The sequence below is a fragment of the Zea mays genome, chromosome 8, assembly GCF_902167145.1.
Source record: "Zea mays cultivar B73 chromosome 8, Zm-B73-REFERENCE-NAM-5.0, whole genome shotgun sequence".
In the NCBI taxonomy this organism is placed as follows: domain Eukaryota; kingdom Viridiplantae; phylum Streptophyta; class Magnoliopsida; order Poales; family Poaceae; genus Zea; species Zea mays.
Genome location: NC_050103.1, coordinates 178,085,002 through 178,106,399, shown reverse-complemented (window position 1 = coordinate 178,106,399; position 21,398 = coordinate 178,085,002). Strand labels below are relative to the sequence as shown.

The 21,398-nt window shown below is 44.1% G+C and overlaps 3 protein-coding genes across 3 annotated transcripts; 1 reads left to right on the top strand and 2 right to left on the bottom strand.

The window, feature by feature from the left end:
* The first annotated feature begins 1,243 nt into the window (after positions 1-1,243).
* On the top strand, positions 1,244-1,912 carry LOC100192952 (Ubiquitin-40S ribosomal protein S27a-like). Its single transcript, NM_001138130.1, has one exon. The coding sequence runs from the start codon at positions 1,323-1,325 to the stop codon at positions 1,788-1,790; it is 468 nt and encodes a 155-aa protein (NP_001131602.1). The 5' UTR covers positions 1,244-1,322; the 3' UTR covers positions 1,791-1,912.
* A 6,602-nt stretch (positions 1,913-8,514) lies between these two features.
* LOC100277579 (uncharacterized) lies at positions 8,515-10,027 on the bottom strand. Its single transcript, XM_020542713.3, has one exon. The coding sequence runs from the start codon at positions 9,800-9,802 to the stop codon at positions 8,822-8,824; it is 981 nt and encodes a 326-aa protein (XP_020398302.1). The 5' UTR covers positions 9,803-10,027; the 3' UTR covers positions 8,515-8,821.
* Positions 10,028-11,577: 1,550 nt separating this feature from the next.
* LOC103636574 (protein MICRORCHIDIA 6) lies at positions 11,578-16,062 on the bottom strand. Its single transcript, XM_008658925.2, has 17 exons — positions 15,754-16,062; positions 15,594-15,668; positions 15,465-15,499; positions 15,302-15,383; positions 14,993-15,082; positions 14,823-14,901; positions 14,646-14,724; positions 14,411-14,545; positions 13,982-14,080; positions 13,626-13,727; positions 13,402-13,551; positions 13,154-13,246; positions 12,874-13,037; positions 12,282-12,756; positions 12,124-12,200; positions 11,975-12,017; positions 11,578-11,855 (listed from the first exon to the last, which is right to left on the bottom strand). The coding sequence occupies exons 1-17, from the start codon at positions 15,986-15,988 to the stop codon at positions 11,754-11,756; spliced, it is 2,115 nt and encodes a 704-aa protein (XP_008657147.2). The 5' UTR covers positions 15,989-16,062; the 3' UTR covers positions 11,578-11,753.
* Positions 16,063-21,398: the final 5,336 nt, after the last annotated feature.

Sequence of the window (21,398 nt, the reverse complement as noted above, 5' to 3'; positions counted from 1 at the left end):
CGAAAATTTTCTGATGGTATCCTCCATGCTTTGAGGATCAAGCAACTTATTCCTCCGAGTGGTCTTGGTGAGGTGGACAACAGCACCCGAGCTGACGAGGCGATGGTGTAACCTAACATAGTCGACGAAGCAGCAAGTCGGCGAGGCAGGCGATGGCCTAGCCCCTGAGCCGGTCAAGCAGTAAGCCGACGAGGCGAGCGATGGCCCAGTCTCTGAGTCGGCGAAGCAAGAATCTGCGAGACGCACGACGGTGTAGCCCCCGAGCCGATGAAGCAGCGAGTCGGCGAGGCGGGCAATGGCCCATCCCCCGAGACGGTGAAGCAACGAGTCAGCGAGGCACACGGCGGTGCAGCCCCCAAGGTGACGAAGCAGTGACTCGGCGAGGTGGGTGACGAACCAGCCCCCTAGCTAGAGAAGCAACGAGCGGCGAGGCGGACAACGACCTAGCCCCCGAGCCGATGAAGTAGTGATTTGGCGAGGCAGGCAATAGCCCAGCCATCGAGCTGTCGAAGTAGTGACTAGGTAAGGCAGGCAGTAGTCCAGCCTCGAGCTTGTGAAGCAGCTTGTCGGCAAAGTGGGCGATGGTTTAGCCCCCGAGCGGTCAAAGTAGTGACTCAACGAGGCGGGCGATGACCCAGCCCCTGAGTCGGTGAAGCAGCGAGTCGACGAAGTGAAGGATGGCCCAGCCCCCGAGCTTATGATTGCGACTCGATGGTACGTGCGGATGCACGTCAGATCACACAAGGCTTTATATAGGTTCAGGCTGATATAATGCGTAGGTCCCTACTTCCTGTCGACGTTGAGTATTTCAGTATTGCTGGAGTTCACGTATTACAGATTAGCTATGGGCGGTGGAGAGTGAGTTCTCAGGTCGATCTAGTGGTAGTGTGGTGGCTGAAACGGGGGTGGTATTTTAATTGCCTTTTACAAATAATCTTGAAAATAGTATTTTAATTGCCTTTTACAAAACATCTTGAAAATAAGTACTGCACAAGGCAGCAAGCAGCTCATCCTGAATCTGATCTTGACATTTTTGTGTTCAAGCTCACATGCACGCCGGCGTCAGTCCATTTAGTAACCTATGGGCCCACGAGACGAAGCAAATCAGCCCAGCCCATCGAACACCAACTACTGCAAGATCCAGCCGTCAGATCCTGAAACCTTTAGATCCAACAGTCCACGTCGTCTGCCTTCTCAATATAATCAAACACAGCCGCGAACACAAACCCTAGCCTCCACCCCTCACCCGCCGCAGCCAAACCCTCTCCAGCAGCCGTCGTCGCCACCGCTGCAGCGCGGAGGCGACCCCCATCGCCGCCAAGATGCAGATCTTCGTGAAGACCCTGACGGGGAAAACCATCACGTTGGAGGTGGAGTCCTCGGACACCATCGACAACGTGAAGGCCAAGATACAGGACAAGGAGGGCATCCCGCCGGACCAGCAGCGGCTCATCTTCGCCGGCAAGCAGCTCGAGGACGGCCGCACCCTCGCCGACTACAACATCCAGAAGGAGTCCACCCTCCACCTGGTGCTCCGCCTCCGAGGTGGCGCCAAGAAGCGCAAGAAGAAGACGTACACCAAGCCCAAGAAGATCAAGCACAAGCACAAGAAGGTGAAGCTCGCAGTGCTGCAGTTCTACAAGGTGGACGACGCCACCGGCAAGGTGACCCGCCTCCGCAAGGAGTGCCCCAACACCGAGTGCGGTGCGGGTGTCTTCATGGCCAACCACTTCGACCGCCACTACTGCGGCAAGTGCGGCCTCACCTACGTCTACAATCAGAAGGCGTAATCCCATGCGCCGCTTTGCTTCACCCGCCTACCTATCAAGCATTCACCTGTTGGTTACTCGATTTGAATATCATTTAGATCTGTTTGAGGTTGGAACATAAATGCAGCAGTAGTTTCTGTCTTATTATATTGGTACCTCTGTTACTGAGTTGATGTGGTCCTGGCTCCTGAGCTTAATTTTGTTTTCGTGTTCTATCCTTAGAGACGATTGTACCTTTTGGCCGTTTCACTTTCATTCATACATAGGTAGATTATGGTAGTATTGCATGCTTAGATTAATTGCGTTCTTTAGCTATTGCTATTGCTTGATTGGCCTTGGGGTGGCAACTGACAAGGACGCTAGAGCCACCCATGCCTCGCGTGGCTGACATCGCTAGAGACGACCGCGTCTCGCGCGACCGCCGGAGCGACCTGCGTCCCTCGTGGCCGCCGCTGCCGATGCCTAACACGCCTCGCGCAACCGTCGTTGCCACCGGGCCTACGGTGTGTCGTCGCCGCCTGTTTGCTTTGGGAGCGCCGTCATCGATTGATTGCCCGCCTCGGGAGCGTCGCTGTCACTCGTTCCTGGTGGAGCGCCGCCGTCGGTTGCCCACCGCCGTTGGCCCTCAGGAGCCGCCGCCGCTAAAACCTAATCTCTGGCGGCGTGGGGATGTTTTTATAGCATATCGAACATGGTCCGGCTCAATCGGATTGTACCGTCTGACATAGGCTTACTCTAGTTATTGAAAGCCGAGAACTTATAGTATACAATATATGTATATAGGCCTTTGTCTATCTTTTTTGCCTCCTCATCGTCTTCGTTGTTATCATACAATAACCTTTCTTTGTGGCATCAGCGGCACGCCGGCACCCTCGTCTTTCTTACCATCCTGTCAGCGAACATAAGAACACCAGAGTTTGGGTCGCCCTTTTTCACAAATATGAAGTCTAATTGTCATGTACCTTGGAAAATCTGAAAATACATGAGATTTGAGGATTTTCTTAATGTTCTTGAATTTCTCTCGGCTGGGCACATTTATATAGGCTTAGGGTTGATAATGAACTCTAAATTTTACACTATAAATTTTAGGGCTGATTTGGTGGTCTGGGATCCATAGGGAAGTAATCCTTTTGTTATTCAAAATTGAATTACAAGGAGATTTCTCCCATGGATCCCTGATCACCAAATCAGCCCTTAAGGATCAAATTAAATTAGGATTATGCTGAATTTCTATTTATTTTTTTAACTAAGATTAATTAAGGACCCTAATAATTTGTAAAGAACATTTGAATCGTGACCCATTATAACTCCTATATAGGCTTCATCTTGGGCACATTTATATTGGCTTCAAAATGACTGAATAGTTGATTCAGAATGCAATTGTTCCATTGGAGCTAAAAAAATTCATAACAAAACTAAAATTACTCGATACAGTCTGATCTGCAGATTCAGATATTGTACAGCCAAAAATAAATAACCAACGCGATTTTTATTTTGAACAACAAAGTAAGTTGACTGTCCACCACCTAACTCAAGTCTTGTGTGTTTCTTCCTCGGCAAAAATGTGGCAATGATCATTAATGTTAACACTGTATAAGCTAACCCAAGTCCATTGAAATCATAAAGATTGTTTGTGCATGTTGACCAACTAACTTTGACAAGGTAAATGTAAAACTGCTCGATAATAAAACTGTTTGGACATACCTTCGATTCTATGTTATCCTGATTCTGAATTGATAGAACTTTTGTCTCTGGAGATCCAAATGTTTCTCTAAACAACAGAAATTCTCTGAACATCGGGGCTATGGAAAACAACAGGCAAGTTGCATTTCCTGTTGTTAGTTTGACACTATGCCCTAGTCAAAATGTATCCTATCAAAATGTATCATGCAAATATTTTTTTCGGATCCCTTTGTATAACAAATTCAGAACTACAAAACCAAAGCACTGCTACGGGCTATGTTGTATAGTGTGCAAGTCGCACTGCCGTTACACGCTGAAAACATTGAACATCTCACATGCTGAAACTGTATGAGCACAAGGAGATAAGTAGTGCTGCATAGACTACTGAGAAAATTGCAGAGTAGTCACCTGGTTAAGCGTGCGTGAAAACATAGCAAAACTTCTGATGAGTGCTAGTTGTTGGTGACAACAAAATACATGATAAAATAGTAAAGTAAATGAATCTAAATGGGGAGTTAAATGTTGTTCCAATAGCGAGTCAAACGTTCAGATATACATATACCTCACACATCAACGAATCAGAACCCGCAACAGTTGACGTTAAATCAAGAACCTAGCTCAACCGGGAAAAAAAACCAAAAAAAAAACACCACGGTCCATACAGACGCATCAAAGAGCCTCATGGGATAACTCCAGTGCGACGGCGCTGTTCCGAGCGCCAACCACTGCGTTGAGAACCGGTGGCGGTGCTCTCTGTGAAGGTGTGGACGGTCTACGGCTAGGGGCTGGATGGTCCGTGACCTGGCGCAGGGCTCGAGTTCACTGTCTGACGGACCGAACGGTCCACGCGTCACGCGTGCGCAGGGGCAGCAGAGTTTGCCGACAGCGTCTAGATCTCGCTTTTGGGAAGGATCCCGTCAGGAATGAGAGATCATAGGTATTGTCTAGGGTCGGGAGGCCACCCTAGACAACTATAATCGCCGTAGAGTCGAAGAGAGGTGAAAATTTTGGGGTAGAGGGAGGCTAATCTAAGGATAAACTAGAGCTACTCCTAATGTACAAGGTAAAAACGAGATGTAATTGATTATTGATTCGACTGTTAATGATTAATCTGCCGTATTCATCCATATATTAATAGATGGTAGGCTGAACCCATTACAGTCCGTATCCCGAACTAAATTCGTGATTTTAGCTAACAAATTCCGAAAACTCACAACGTCCACGGTCCGATCGTCCTTTTTTTTTGTGCTCAACACAGCGCATCAACTATTCAATTGAATCCTGCTGCACCCTCCCAGGCACTGCTTCGCCATGGTCATGGACGATGACATGGGCGTCCGCCTGAACCCGTCGTTCGACCCGTACATTAGGCCCGTCAACTTCCTGCTCGTCTCGTATGTATTCCCACACATCACCGCCGCCGCCGCCGCCATGGACGACGACGTCGGCCCTAGCCTCATGTGCTACGCATCTCGGCAAGCATCCTGGCAGTGGAGGCTGGACAGGACGCGGTTATCCGACTCCTGCTGTACCAGCGCACGAAAGAGGCCGTCCAGCCGTACCAGGGAGCCTGACCTGAACCATACTCATAATCTAAACAAAATCGCTGCTGAAAGAATCGAACGTAGGCACATAACCTGACCTGAACCATACTCATAACTCTCATTTTATTACGCGAGCGATCAGTACAATGACGGAGCCAGAAACAGCATTAGCTCATTACGGGCATCGAAACAACAATCACCGTCACCCTAGATCAGCCGGAGGGCCGGCAGCGTCGTAGCAGCACTCGGGGTGGTAGAAGCAGCACGCGGGAACAGACTCCAGGGCCGTGGGTCCAGGCCCAGGCCTGCCCTGCACCGCCGTCGCCACCATCGCCATGACGAAGCAGACCTTCGCGACGAGGAGAACCAGGAACGCACGGAGGCTGTGGTTCGCCATGGCTGGCCTCGATAGGTCCTCCAGGGAGCGCCGCCGATGTGCTAACCCTATATAAATAAGGGGAAATGAACCGGCCTTGTGTGAACCTGGGTGGGTTTATTGCCGTGACGAACGACGGATGGCAAATGAGCTGGCAATGAAGCACATACGAGGGCCAAGATACTACGCATCGGCTGTGGGCTGTGGCAGCGTGGCTATGCAACAGCTTAAGCTCGGCTGACCCATGTCCGGGCCGAAGGAGTAGGGAGCCGGTCAGCCCATGGGCTGATATATCGGTGGTGTACATGGTCTGCTTTTTATAAAACAGTTAGGATTTCTCAGAGAATGAGGATTTTTTTGTGGCTGGTTCTGAAAGATAGAATTCTATCTAAAGAAAACTTAAAAAATATAAACTGGAAGGGTAACACAGATTGTCTTTGGTGTGGGGAATTTGAATCCACTAATCACATCTTCTTTGAGTGTCAAGTGGTAAAATTCACCTGGAGAGTGTCACATGGCAAAATTCACCTGGAGAGTGCAAAAATCCACTAATCACATTTTTTTGGGATATAACAACCGTAGCAAAGCCTGTACAACTGGCTAGTATTATAAATCTATTAAGAACCTAATGTGGGCACCTGGTGATACCACGGCTTCACCCTCCGCGCTACCACACCGTACAAAAAATAGTGCAAAGTGAGCACTCAAACCCACACCCACTTGCTCCAAACATTTGAGAGTAGCCACCAGATTACACATACCTTAGTGTTTAGAAATAAGCAATAATTATATTTTAATATATCTTAATACCTATTTATATGATATATAAAAACCGTAGCAAAGCACGAACAACTGACTAATGTAATGAATAAGCCCGAAAACGCTGAAGTCGGTTGGTCATCGTGGATGCTCCCCTCTTCATGCTTGGACGCTTCTGTTGATTGCTTGGTGTGTTTTTGTCATCGATATTGTGTTGGTTGTTGTAACTTGCTGGAGTCGTTTTTTGCTGTAAAACTCAGACTTTGCTGAATGATCGTTTGCAGTGCTGGCGTCTTAATTTTCCTTTTCGGTCTTGTTAGCTGATTAGGTAAAGAATAGCCATTCCCTGCATATTAGGGTCTGTTTGATTTGTGGCTAAATGTGTCACACTTTACCTAAGGTTAATCCTCGGAATTGAATAACTAACCTTAGACAGAAAAGTTAGGCAAAATGTGGCAACTTAGGTATCAAACCAAACATGCCTTTAGTCTCTTAAGTCTCGTAAGGCCTCAAGGTTAAACTTTGTTCTGTACTTCTGTCTATTTCTTAATGAAATGGGGGATCCTTTCTGTTAAAAAGATTTCTCGTTTCCTGAGCAGTAATCCTATTGGGAAACCTTAAAAGATTTCATACACCTATAGTAAAAAGATCTATCTACGGATTTATCATATTTTTGTATTGTTATCTAGTAAGAAAATCGATATATCTGCGTCTTCTCACACATTGACTTCTCACACATTAACGTTATCAACACGCTGTGTCACAAGTTCGGATTTACCCAACATCAACTCTCATCACACCAGTAGGCCCTTGGTCTTGCAGAAGTATCATACACGATACGTTTCATTTTCACCAAATCATTAACAATCAAATATGATATAAATTGCTTGCAACAATTTTATGATCTAGTACATTTTTTGCACTTGATTGATCTTATAGTGAGAAATAGATCTGTTGTTTTTCCGTATGCTTATGTTTAGATCTATTACATTTTTATACATTTGTTATTATTGCTCTTTACTTTTGAGATGCAAGATGTCAGCCTCCTGTCAACATCACAGACACAGCTGCTGTTAGCCACCTGTATCCAAACATCTGATTTGACACGAACTAAACTTTAGTCAAGTGAACAAACACCTCCAAACTGGTACATTCCAGTAGTTTCTTGAGATTTTGTACAACCTCCTTTTGTTCTTTCTTGAGATTTGGTTGAATATTTCTTTAAGTGTCACCCATTTCCATTTAACATCACCCTTGAATATTGCATTAGCGATGTGGATATTCGACGGTGTTTTGTACATCCCTAACCATCAATGCAAAAATATCAGAGCTGTCCTCTTTTTATTGCTGACCTAGTGCTCTTTTCTCTTGCGCATTTTTATTGAATTTGCTCAGTTCTACCTCTAGAATTAGAGCTATAATATATAAAGAGTACGGGCTAATTTAGAAGTAAGGGTAATAGAGGGGATTAAGGATGCTAGAATTCTTTACTATTAAAATTTAAATAGTGAGAGATTCGAGCCTCCTTAGGGCTAGGGCTAGTTTGGTAAATATGGAAATGGAGAGGATCCATAGAAGAGGGATCCCTTACTATTCAATTTTAAATAACAGACGATCTCGCCTCCATAGATCCACTTCATTTCCATGTCTACCAAATCAGCCCTTAATTCCCTCTATTCCACATGCTGCCAAACAAGTCACAAGTCTTAGGTTTGATTTGGTGACTAGGAAATAGAGAGGACCTATAAGAGAGGAATCCTCATTGACCTTCTCGATTTCCATGTCCGCCCTTCTCCATTTTTATGTCCCCAAACCAGCCCTTATAGATATTAGTCAAGCCCTAAAGATATCCTTATAGATATTAGTCAAGCCCTAAAGATATTACTCGATGATCCGTTTGTTCCTCTTTTTAGGCTCTGTTTTATTTTATTTGATACATCATGTTTTGTAATTATTTTTTGTAATTTTGTCATATTAAAAATTAGCCTAGCCTAGTGCTTTATTAAATCTTGGATCGAGCACCTAAATAACTTGATTATGCAAAATAGGGAGCAAACGATACTACTACAGCGGTTCGTTCCTGTTTGTAGAATAAAGTTTGAATATGGTTATAGCTTGAATATGATTATGAGTACGTGTAAGATAGGGAGCCAACGATACTTGGGTAGCACCCAAATCACTTTTTTGTGTGCTCGTGCTAGAGTTGCTCTGATTTGTGGGCTCCTGCCAGAGTTGCTCTAACCATATGAACGCGAGAGGGAGTGAGGGACAGACATCCCACAGAGCATAATCAAGAGCACCACCCGATGTGAACAACCTCTCAATCTCACATTGGCAGAGGGGAAACCAATTGTGCGTCAGTGCATGTTAACCCTCAGTCTCAAAATGACGAATCACAGTCAAGAACAATAACATGACACACAGGAAAGCAATGATAAACAAGAACACCGTTTGTGAGACGAAAGACAACCTTGTTCATGCATCTACGTTCCATTTCGTAGATTGGTTCCATACTGCGCATTTTCACTTGTACAGATTCTAAACTAAACTACTACAGGATATTAGAATCAACAAGACCAGATATATAGCTCCAAGTAAACCATAGTCATCTTTCGAGAAAGATCCATAGAAAACTGCTAGTATGTAGCAACGAGAGGTGAGAAGATTACCCTTGTCCTATGCTCCAACTCTCAAAGGTTCTCCATCTGGATATTGCTCTTGAGTGGCACGTACTCCCCAAGGTAGCCTCCAAGGTGCTCATACAATGCAGTGCGGTCAATCTGCTGGCTGTGGAAGGCCTTGCAGGCGTAGTAGAAGACACTCTGCACGAGCAGTCCTAGCAGATTGACAGAGACAAGAACGCACACCAGCACGGCGCCGACAAGCAGCCGGCCAGGCAAGGCCAGGCCGAAGCTCCCCTCCTCGGTGCGTCCCTTAACGACAGCGGCACGGAACAGCAACGAGGTCGCGCCACAGACCGCGAAGTAGGAGACGACAAGCGTGGCTGCGGTGCCGGTGCGGCCCTGGAGCAGCTGCCTGCTCTTGGCCATGGCAGCGAGCCCGCAGAGCGGCTCGAGCACGGAGACGACGCTGGCGAGGTGCCACAGCGCGGAGATGTAGACGTGGATCCCGAGGAAGACGAGGACGACGAGGAGGAGGAAGAGGACGAAGGCGAGGGAGGGCGGCGCGGACTCGGACGCGTTGGGGGCGAAGACGACGATGAGCAGGAGGACGGCGAGCGCGAAGGCGAGGTGGTAGGCGAGCATGAGGAGGGAGACCCAGAGGAAGGTGCGGAGGAGGCGGGGCAGGATGGGGCGCAGCGCGCTGAGCGAGGAGGAGACGGACGCGGGCTTCCCGGTGTAGAGGGAGGCGACGGTGAAGACGGCGGCGGCGGTGGAGAGGAGGGAGAAGGTGAAGAGGACGATGAGGTAGATGAACTGGTACGCGAAGAGGCCGAGCCACGGCGCGAACCCCGAGTGGGCGGCGCCCCGGATGCGGAGCAGGATGGGGTGGGTGAAGAGGGAGTGCGCGAGCACGGCGAAGGAGAGCGGGAAGACGAGGCAGGCGGTGAGCAGCGCGAAGGTGCGCGGAGCCGCGCGCGGGATCGACGCCGAGACGCGGATCAGCTCCGCCGCGCCCAGCGCCGCGAGGTCGCTCGACGCCAGGTCCATCGCCGCCGACGGGATGCTGCTTGTGTCGGCCGGCCCGGTTGGTTTGGGGGGCGATTTGCGGGGTCCGACCTGCTAGGTGGGTTTGGGGGAATTTGGCGGAGTTCGTGGGGGCACGCCGTGTCGCCGTCACGCGCGAGCGCAACGCGGGGGGTTGCGCACAGAAGTTGGGTGCCTTCGGTGGGGATCCGCCGTGGAAAGTGGAATGGCCGTGGCGAACCGCGTGTCGAGGCAAGAAAACAGTATGTAAACGTTATCTTTTACGGCCCCTCGCATTTATCACTCGGTAGCCCACAAACATAGATTAAAATTTATAAAAAACTCTTTAGTAATTTGTTTTTCTTTATTTATATGGACCAACACCTAGTATATGTGAGAGGCTGTAAAAGAGATCTTTTATCTCCGATATGTAAAGAAGTTTTTTCCGTGTCGGGGGTGTGCGGCCAGCCGGCGGGCGGCTGTGATCGAGCCACAGATCGGGACTGGGCGTGCGTCTCCACGTTATATCATCCAGCGTAAATAAAATAAACACCTACATTATGAGTTTAGATTATAAAATCTAAAACTCAGATATGAGTTGAGACCCTTGTTCGGTTGCATAGAGATTGAATGAGATTTAATCTTGTTGTATTTAATTTTAACTAGAAAAATATTTAATCTCCTCTAATCATCTTTAGCCCACTCCTCAACGAACAGTTCTAAGGTGGTCTCCTATGAACCACTCCCGCGTCCACTCCCCCCTCCCGAGCGTGTGCGTACGAGGAGATTCCGCCTACTCCCACGATGGAAGAGGGGAAATCTAATATACCCCTTTCGTTAATAAGTGCGTGTAACTATGAAATTAACTATTTTATGTTCAATTAATTGATAACAATGTGTATTATGATACTACAAATTTGTAGTGTTTTTTAAAAGCTCCAAAAACTGATGTAAAAATGTCAGTTAGTTCAGTTAAAGAGTAAACGAAGGAGCTAATGAGTGAATGATTGGAGAGGAGGTAAAAATAGAGAGAAGAATAGTTAAGGAGGGTATTTAAATATAAACATAAAGTAAGGGGTTTGGGAGGGGGACAATTAGAGTTAGCCTAATGTCTTGTTCGTTTGTGTCGGATTGGTGGGTCGGAACAATTTCTGGCCGGATTGCTTCTCTAATTTATATAAACATTAATTAGCCGGAATGATTTCGGGTGCAATCTGACGCAAACGAACAAGGCCTAAAGCCATTTAGTTGCATTAACTATATTTTAATTTATGTCATATCGGATGTTTTGATGTTAGTTAAAAGTCTAATAAAACATATGAGTATTAAACGATAAAATAAATCTATTAAACCTAATTAGTACATGATTCGTTTCTATGATGCTAAATAAACATTTGCTAATTATGGATAAACTTTCTTATTGTTTAGTCTTCAGTTATGTAATTAATTTTATAATTAAATTATATTTAATATTTATAGTAGACATTTAAATATTTAATATGATGCAGACTAAATTAGTTCGGGAACAAACACACTTTAAGGGCTAATTTTGGAAGCCTTATTTTTTTTCTAAAAAATTCATTTTCACAAGCGCAATTAGTTCATTTACTTTGGAAAAATAAAAATCCCTTAAAAACGAGTTACCAAATTAGGCCTAAATTCTGTCAAGTGGACGAGTGTCTGCGGCGAGGCCGCAACCCACGATTGTGTGACTTCAACGCCAAGTATCTGAAAGAAAGAAAACTGCAGGAGGAAACCACGAGCGCATCGTGCTCCGTGGGCTACTCTCTCTACCCGTCTATCGTAACCGATCTCTATAGAAAATTAACACGGCGAATATTTTCCCCCCATTTTCAGCTCAATTTCCCATATAGACCTTTTCGTCACACAGAAAATGAACCGAAGCCGAGTTTCTGAGAGCTAGGTACAGGTACACACGCCTTTTGCGCTAATGAGTTGGCTTCGGAAGCGGTGCCTATGGTTTACGCGTCGGCATAGATGAGAACGAGACGTATTCGCCCAGTAGTCTCTTGAACTGCTCCTGCGCCATCTCAATCTCGAGCCGTAGATTCTGTTCCTGTTCGGCACAGGGAGGTCAGGTTCGTCAGACTCACTCATTAGCCGAGTCACGATTCATTCATTCTTAGGTGTGCTCTAATGATCATCACGACTGCACAGGGCGGGCAGAGAAGTTACCTTGACTCGTAGTTCCTTCTCTGCCATCTCAAATTCTGAGCACCTAATACACACAGAACCAAAAGAAGAAAAAAACATAGGTACTTAGAAGCTTTCCGAAAAACAAATACGTATATAGGGTGACACCAAGGCAAGACTGAGAGGCTCACTCTCCACGGAGCATCCGGTTCTCCATCTTCAGGAAGCAGAATTCATTCAGCTCTCCCTCTCCCACGTACCGGGATACCTGTATTGTCCAGAGAATGTGTTGCAACATACAGATTGCCAAGGAATCGAGACGACAAGGTAGGTGGCTGTCACTACTAACCTGATCAGTAGCGGATCTGCTGCCACTGCCAGCCAACTCCTGCGGAGCCTTCCTCCTTTTGAATAACGCAACCGTCGTGGCGCCATCGTCGTTCGTCCTTTTTCTTGTCTCTACCCAATCGGTGCCAGGCGCCGCCATGGAAGGTTCCTCCTTTATCTTCTCGATTTGCATGGCTTGCACGCTTGGCCAGGACGGGGAGTAGGAGTAGGCGTAGCCCGTAGGCGCTCCTGGTGCATCAGTCTCTGTTTTGACAGGAGCTGGGTGAAAAGCAGGGGGCGCCATGGCGATTGGAACTGCGTTCACGCAGCTGGAGTTGCCGTGCTGCCATCTCAAGGGTTGCGTCGGAGCAGGCGCGCTCCTTTCTGATGGTTCGGCGGGGCCATTCTCTATTGCCAGCATCACTGGAGGAGCAGGAGTGGGAGCTGCTCTCACGCGTGGCACTTTCACGTATCCGATCTTGTTACTGTAAAGATCCCTGTGGAAGGACCGAGACATTTGCGTGGTGACATTTGAGGCGAAGTAAGCATCGGTGCTAGGTTCGGGAAATCGGGAGGAATTAGATAGATAATATCATCAAGAACCTGGAACTTACCAGTACTCGTTAGTCATCTCCTTGAGGCGGTTCATCAGCCGCTGAAACAGCTGCGACTTCTCAAAGTCCTGTTTGTCATGGGTGGGCTTGATGAAGTCTACCTCCAACACTCCAGAGACGCTTCTGCCTTTGCTGCTCGCGGTACTCAGCACTCTATGGAATGGCTGCAGTACATTTTAGACAGAGATAACCATGTCAATCTTGTCTCTATGTGTATGCACTATGCAATGCACCCTTAAAACAAAGTGAATCAACGCAAGGAAGGGGTCAGGAAGCTCACCAAGATAAGGCGGTTTTTGTGATAGATGTTGAATCCGTGCACGCTAATGGTTGGGGCACCCTTTAAGAACCCAATTGTTGTAAGAACCTCAGCCTGAGCCAGCCAACCAAAGATAGTGCATGCACACACACACACACAAAAAAAGGAGAAACAAGAACAAGAGTATGAAACCCTTAATCCAGACAGCAAAGAGTAAACCAACAAGTTACATTGGTTAGGCCAGGAAGAAAAGATAAACCAAGTCAAACCTCTCTTATTATTCCGCAACTTTGTGGTCTATAACTGATGCGTTCAGGATATATCAAGTCAGAGGCAATGTGATGACGCTCAACTTCTCGCCCTCGAAGCATGATCCTAAAGTAATCTGGTAGCTGTAGATACAGTACAGAAGCATAGACCTGCAGAATAGGATGCTACGTGAGCAACCAACTCACTGGCACTGCGCAGGAGTGTCGAACTGTATTATACTCACCCTAAGAGAATAGCGTAGTCGATTTGCCAGATGGTTCTCGTTAGCCCTCCTAACAGAGTTGCTGATTTGTTCTGGGTTTGGCGCTCCACTGATCATAATATCCTGCAATACAAGCAGACGACAGGAACTTTGATGAGCAACCCAGCAGGGAACACCACAAGATCTGTCAGAACACACTCTGACCAGTGTACAACATGAACAACTAGAAAGAAACCAATTCCTGTTTATTGAAAAGCAACCAACAAAACACAAGAAATTTTAGAAGATCGGTTTTACATTGTCGGCAACAGTATTCCAATAGAAACAAAATGATACTTTAACAATAGTTATGTTAAATCATTCAAGCGATGGTTTACCTCCGGATTCGTGTCGAAGTCGAGCTCCAAATTACCATCGTCGTTGGACCACAGATTGAACACTATAATCTTGGTGCCATGTGGACCAATGTCACAGAACTGTTCATCAACCATAGATTGGAACAACCATTAGCATTTCAGATAACCAATATATGTTACTAACAAATACTAAACGAGGTTACAGTAGCTGCATCAAATTGTTGAATTTTACTACTTTTAAATGTTTTTTTCTATACATGGGCGTCATGTATTTGTTTTTCGAGAACATGGCCAGTGTTTACGTGGGTGTCATGTATTTATACAGAAAACAACTTATCCAGTTTATAACTTAAGTCTAAGTTAGTCAATTGATTTAATAACGTAATGCTTTGTTAGAGTAAACAAAGTACTGCATCTCTACACTTCAAACGGGTGGCAGGTTTAGCATACATTCTGCATCAGCTCTTCTTCTGTTGCAAAAGGGGACCATTTCAACAACGCCGACAAATTTGAGAAGAACTGTTTCGAACCATGACGCTCCAACCGCTGAGTTTGGCCATTCATTAGATTGCATTTATAATCAACCTAAGAAGAGAAAATATATTATCGCCAGAAATAAAGGAGGTGGTGCTTATGCTGTGCCTTATGCCAAACAAATAAATAAAATAAAAATCACAAGGCGTACCATTGGAACTACAACATTTGTATGTCCTGTTTCCACCAAGAAAGTGTAAGAGAGGAGACCAATGGATTGTGTAGGCCCACTGAAAACAAGTAATAACTTGGCATTATTTCAGTTGATAAAAAAGAAGGGTGGTTCACAAATGGAAAGAAATTTAAGTGAGGTATATGGTACTGGTACCTGCTCCTGGTGCAGCAGCGACTGAAAACAATAGCATCTGCCCCGAGCCGCATTGTGCTAGTCTTGAATCCATTTCCGTCTATCCAAAGTGATAAATACCAAACTGTTAGACGATGGGTCTCAGGCGAGAATAAATGGCTTGCAGATTATAAAACAAAAGTTGGCAATACATTGTCCAATCGAAGACCCTGATTGTTTCTCTGAAAATCCAAAGCTCATGCACCGCCTCAAAGAATCAGGATCCATGCCTCCACCATCATCTGTATGGTCACCAGAAATTATGCACTCTGTCAGTTTCAAATTCACACGTCTATCCACATTTGCCTAGTTCTTTACAAGTGCAAGCATGAGCAAACTCTCTAGTTGCTACAAACTCCATAAAAAGACGGTCATGTTTATAACTTTGTATTTTAGTTTATTGTCCAATCAAATATCGCTTAAAAATGTTGTCGCGTTAAATATAATGTAGCAATCAGAACCTTGAATTAGTAATGCTGGTGATCCATTCCGTTTGTCGATGAGTTTGTCCAGCAATATCGTTGTAGCACCACCAGTTTCTATCTGTTTGATTGAAAAAAAAATAGTAACACATTTGCCTAATAATCAAATTGTATGGCTCAACAATGGGATCTGTTTAATCACCTCATCCACCGCATTGTCCAACAACTCTGCCACGGCTATAGCAATGGGAAAGAAAGTAAGACATACTGCAACAATAGTGAAGATTGCAGTCTGAAAAAAGAAGAAGCCTGAAACCACACACAAGTGTACCTCCAAACGGCCATTTATGCGAGGTCGCGTTGGAGTGGAGAAATTCCGGGTGGACGCACATGCGATTCTGTAGACCTACGACGAAGCAAAGTGAGCGTCAGAGGTATGCTACGAAGAATCAATAGGATCCACACGAAAAATCTTCAGCGTTGTGACATACTCGGAGGCTGTGGCGCAGACCTCCCCGCCACCGCGTCATAATCGCCGGCGCCCCAGAACTTCCTACTAAGCCGTGGCGCAGAGCAAGGTCGATGAGTTTGCGGTAGCACTCGAGTGCCACAGCGCTCCAATGGCCGTGCCGTTGGCTGACGAGCGCCGGGGCCGTGGAAGTTCCGCTGAATGGTGGTGGGCACGGTAGGGAAGACGAAGGGCTTGATGTCTCTCTCCGCGTCCATGTAGTCCGTCGACGCTTCCTCGAGACGCTTGCTGTTCTCAAATGACAAGCGGCGTGGCCGCGTGGGAGCGATTAGTGAGGACATGCACATGTGGTGCGGTTGCAGAACTGGCGGTTGCAGGAAAAAAAAGAAGAAGAAAATCTTTTTTTCTCAATAACCCCTCAGTATTGGAAAAAGTGCTCCATACAAGGAAAATTCGCATTCGTGAAAAAAAAATATTCGGAAAACAAAATCAAAACACTGGACGATCATACCCCTATTCGACGAGAAAAATGCAGACAGTCACATGAAGACGCTTTAAAAAACCTTATTTGCCCTCTTCAAGTGCAGAATCTCGAAGCCGACAGCTTTCGAGGACCTGCTCTCCCGATCACAGATGAACGTCGGCGTTCGGGATGAAGACAGTGGCGGACCCAGCTGCTATGTTTAGGGTGTGCCAAGAAAAAAATAATAAAACAAACAAAAAACAAGGATCAACAAGACTCGAACCTTGACCACCAAGTTTAAAATATAGCACTTACACCACTATGCTAACTACACTTATGTGATCTTAGGGTGTGCCGTGGACCATATGGACCACCCGTTGGGTCCGCCCCTGGATGAAGAGAACTACGATAACGACGTAACTATTAGCAAGGGCAAAAACCTAACTTAGGTTGGGATGGGATGGTCTCTGACAAAGACAGATATGCACCTTATATATAGGGTCACATCCACGAACCGATAAAATCGAGATTAGATCCAATCATGATCTGATAAAGTCGCGGACAGATAGCTATCTTACTTGCCATATATAGGCTTTTTAATTTTTCTATAATTTAATTGAACTTCTCAATTGAATCAAGCACATAAATCCAACAACCCCTATCCCTAAATCTAGGTGCCTACATTTTCTAGTGTACCAAACTGATTGACCAAACTTTGCCAAAATTTAGCAACGAGAGTTCTATAAACTCTCATTGAATGACCTCAGCCCAATCTTTATAGATGTTTTAAGAGAGTTTTACATATATATTTAGGATAATCTTAATGAAAGTGTCATCAGATTTTCATGGACATTAAATTAGCCGATGTAGCGTACACGATCTGTTGTCACTGAAGTTGGAGAAAGGGAAACGAGAGAAAGAGAAAAATAGCCCAAGGAAGGAGCACTACTGCACTAGGATAAAATAGACTTTTTCTCTCTCTTTTTGTCGCCATGGTTCGGTTACATAAAAATCAAACTTTGATGTAATTGCAGCCTCATTTCACGTGGCCTAAAATATCTAAATCTATATCACTATATAATTCACCAAAAAAATTAGAGCCACCTCGAGAAATAAATCCATAAAATTAACACATTAAAAAATAAAGAGACAAGACCATACCTAAACTTCTCATTTCTCTTACCCACTCATATCTCTAATGGACGATATTCTTCGTATCACTCGTCCCCAGGCTCCCACCCTGAACACTGCATAGACGTGACACTTTCTTTCCTTATTTATTTTCTTTACTTCCTTTCCTTCTTTCTTCCCTTCCTTTTCTTTATTTTCTTCCTTCCTTAAGTCATTCTCCGCCTTAAATCATGTATGCGACGTAAATAATAAAGACTTTCATTTCTTTATTTTCTCTTTCTTTCCTTAACTTTTTATGATTTTTCTTCTTTGATTTCTTTTAATCTTTTAAAGATCCCAATTAATTCTCTTGTTTTATTTTTTATTGATATATTGCTATCGTCACGTAAATGGTATGAATATTATCTGTACGTATTCGAATTTGATCTGATTCATCTAAAAGGCCTAAAATCCGATATTTATTTGAGTCCTGGTATTCAGTAATCGATTTGTATTTGATTTATATTTGTATCCGTATAATAGAAGTTGAGTATTTAAGATGTTGATTTTCATTCAAATCTTATCCGATACAACTCAATAATATTCATATATGATCTGAATCTAAAAATTAAAAATAAAAACAAATATAGTACGAGTAATATCTGTTTGTATGGTGTGTACTAAGGGTGGAGCTGATGGAGGTTTGATCGGTTCGACTGGGGTGTTTGTATTTCTTGACTAAAATTTAGTATGTGTCACCTCGAACATTTGAATGTCAAATACGGTCATTAAATATAATTTAATTATAAAACTAATTACAGATACGGATGTCAAACGAAGGGTAATATTCTGTCAAATTATTTGCTTTTTTTACCCGTCTATTGGTATACTATCAGCTATGAGACAAAATCACATGTATAATGTTGCTACTGTAACATAAAAGGTATAGTTCATGTAAAGTTATAGGTGATAATTTGTAAAGGTCCTTAACTGATAGAAATAGTTATTCTATTGTTATTTTAGCTAACAATAACATCAGTGACATAGGTGTCACGACTCACGATTTTTTGGGTCCCCTCGTTATCCCATTATTTTTGCCACGATTGTTAATGTCTATTCACTTTGTATTGTTAGTTTTTGACACCTTACTAGGAGAGATAAAGCTGACATTTGTATAATTTAATTTATTTATTAGCTAGGACATATATAATCTATAAAATTTTAAGTGGGACATTCGATTACAGTGCTTATATGCTATTAGATGGCAAAAATGCCAGCACCAAGGTCTTAGATCCCTAATCATGAAAGCTTCAGTAGCGACCCGAGATGGCTGAACCCCGAAACTATCCACAAACTAGCGGACCTAGCGAGACTTTGCTGAGTGTTTGGTTATCCGATGATTACCGTCTTGATGCTTGTAAATTTCTATATTTCCTTTTAATGGAAAAACGTGTCAAGAGACGGTCAAAAGGAAAAAAGGTGAACTCTTCAAAAGAGAATGAATGACACGTCATTGAGCATTTAAAGAGAGTCCCAACCCCCATTGGAAACAACTATTCCTACGTCATTGAGTATTTAAGTAAGAGCCAAAGCCCATTGGAAACAACTAGTATTCATAACATCTTGACAACTATCTTAATCAGGTTACTTAGCCCAATCTTAAATTCTTAATAGATGTTTCGTGAGAGTTTTATAGATATATTTAGGATAATATTAATGAAAGTGTCATCATATTTTCATGGAAGCCGATGAGTCCAGTTAAGCTTTCACCAGCAACTCCTTACCCAATGCGTAGGCTCCAATCTTTTTTACTTTATTTGCCGTTGTAAATTGAAAACCGAAACAATAGCAAAAGTCAAGTCGTATTTCACATAGATTCAGTGCTAACACGATGGGAAATTGCAGGGTGCTGAAGCTCGAGAAATGAAAGAAGCCCAAAGTCCGACAATTTATTATTATTATTTACTACTCTAGAGAACATCTTTCCTCAATAATTAGATCACAATTTACAAATTAGCTCAGATGACAAATCAATCAGATGTCCATTCAGTTAGCATGGTTAATTCATTGGTTGAAACAAAAAAAAAACATTCGCCTGAAAAATATCGTCGTTGGGCGAGAGCGTCTACTGCGACACGGAGCGCCGCGCAACCACGATGGCCTCACCGTACCCAAGGCAACAAACAGAGAAACAACCGTCCGTAAAGAACGGTTGAAAAAACAGAGATCCAAAAGAACCGGAGAAGCCCTAAACATAGATTAAACTAGATGATGGAAGATAGAGAGAAGCAAACATAAAGAAGGAACACAGCCAAATCATGCAGTCTTTCTAGGAACATGAGAGATTAAAACGACAAATAAACTCCAAAAAATACTTACCTGTGGAACGCAGTTCAACCTCGATCTTTTTTCTAGTTGCCTCCCTTCTGTAGTTGGTATAGATAGTAGATCATATAAAAGAAAAGGGTCCAAGGCTTTGAATCGCCTTGGTATGACCAGATTTTTCTTCTTCTTCTGGCCTTTCTTCAACTGCAGAATTTGGTATATGGATTGATATGCTCACTCCTTCAATGCCAATTGCATCTGGCACTTCACCTTGATGCCAAGCAGAACTAAACCCTAGCACTTGCAAGATGTAATTGTATGAGGAAGGGCACTATTCCAGGTTGCATATTTATAGGCTAGGAAGGCACACCTAGATCTTTTCTTGGTAGGAACTAACTATAGATCTGTTGGGAATCCTATCTCAAGCCTAAAGGGAAAAGATATCTTCAAATATCTGGGACAAGGAGAGTTCAAAAATCTAGTTATCAGGAAAGGCAGTTAGTTTCCTTGATGTGGATATGGATATCAAGCATACCATATATATTTGATATTTCTCTCTCCCTGGCATGTGTAGGTTGTTTTATGCTTTTATGACCTACCGTATTTATACTATTTCAAAAGTTTCAAATGCACAACTATAATTTCATAAATCTTGTGCAACATGGACACGTATTTCTTACCTGGCTCGAAGATGAACCTTTTTTGTTTGTTGAGAATCGTCTCGGAGATCAGCCTGCCCTTAGAGATGAACCGATAAATTATACCCAGAAGAGCACTAAACGGGCCTCTCTGCTGCAGCACTATGGCCTTATCGCCTGGACGACTCAGATGTGGCCCTACCGTCCAAACCCAATTCCAACGTTGGGCCAAGACACCACCACGGGCCCACGTCTGGTCCAACGCTACCGCGCGTGTCGAAATGTTTTATTGTTAGTTTTTTAGAAATTATTGCCATTTATACTCATGTGTATTTTAATTTCTGTCCTAGAATCCGCATTAGATCACGGTATCGACACCGTGACTCACGACAACAATGTGTACGTTCCAGACGGGTCCACGAACAGGAGAAGGACGCACGACCCAGAGGTCCAAGCTCCGCCGTCAAACCATGAATTAGCTAGGACTCCACTCTATGACCTTTAGCTCTAGTTCCACCTTGATAAGAGACTTGGAAGCCTCTTCTTCCTCTCTCGTCTGCTTATAAACTCTGCTACGAGTTTTGAGCATTAAAGGTGTCGAACAAGCCACCAATGACCGGAAGCAAAGATGTTGTGCCCCGAACCAATATAAATCTTGTGCCCACCGCGCACACCCTCTGGAGCTCGGAACGTGCACAATAAATTTACTTATCGGGACGAGGATTGAAACACCGACACTCGTATAAAATACAATAAAAAACTATTGTTCTGAATAGCTTTTTTAGAGCATCTCCAAGAGACTCTACATTTTTATTCTTTGTTTGACTTTTTATTTACCTTCCAATGGACTCTCTAACTGGTAAATTAGTTTGGCTAATCGGAGTGGCTTGTCAAGTTTAGCAAGAGGGGGGCAATTTATAGAGCCAAATGGCTTGGCGAGTCGGATACTAGTTTGTTGGAGAGCAATTTTGTTGTTAAATAGTTAAAATTTGGTTTGACGAGTCATTTAGTTAGTCTCTTAGAGATGCTCTTGTAGTGTACATGTTTAGGATAATTACCTCTTGGCTAGAATACCTACGCATCAAAAAATAGAAAATTTTCGTGGTTCGGAATACTTTTTTGAGACTTTAG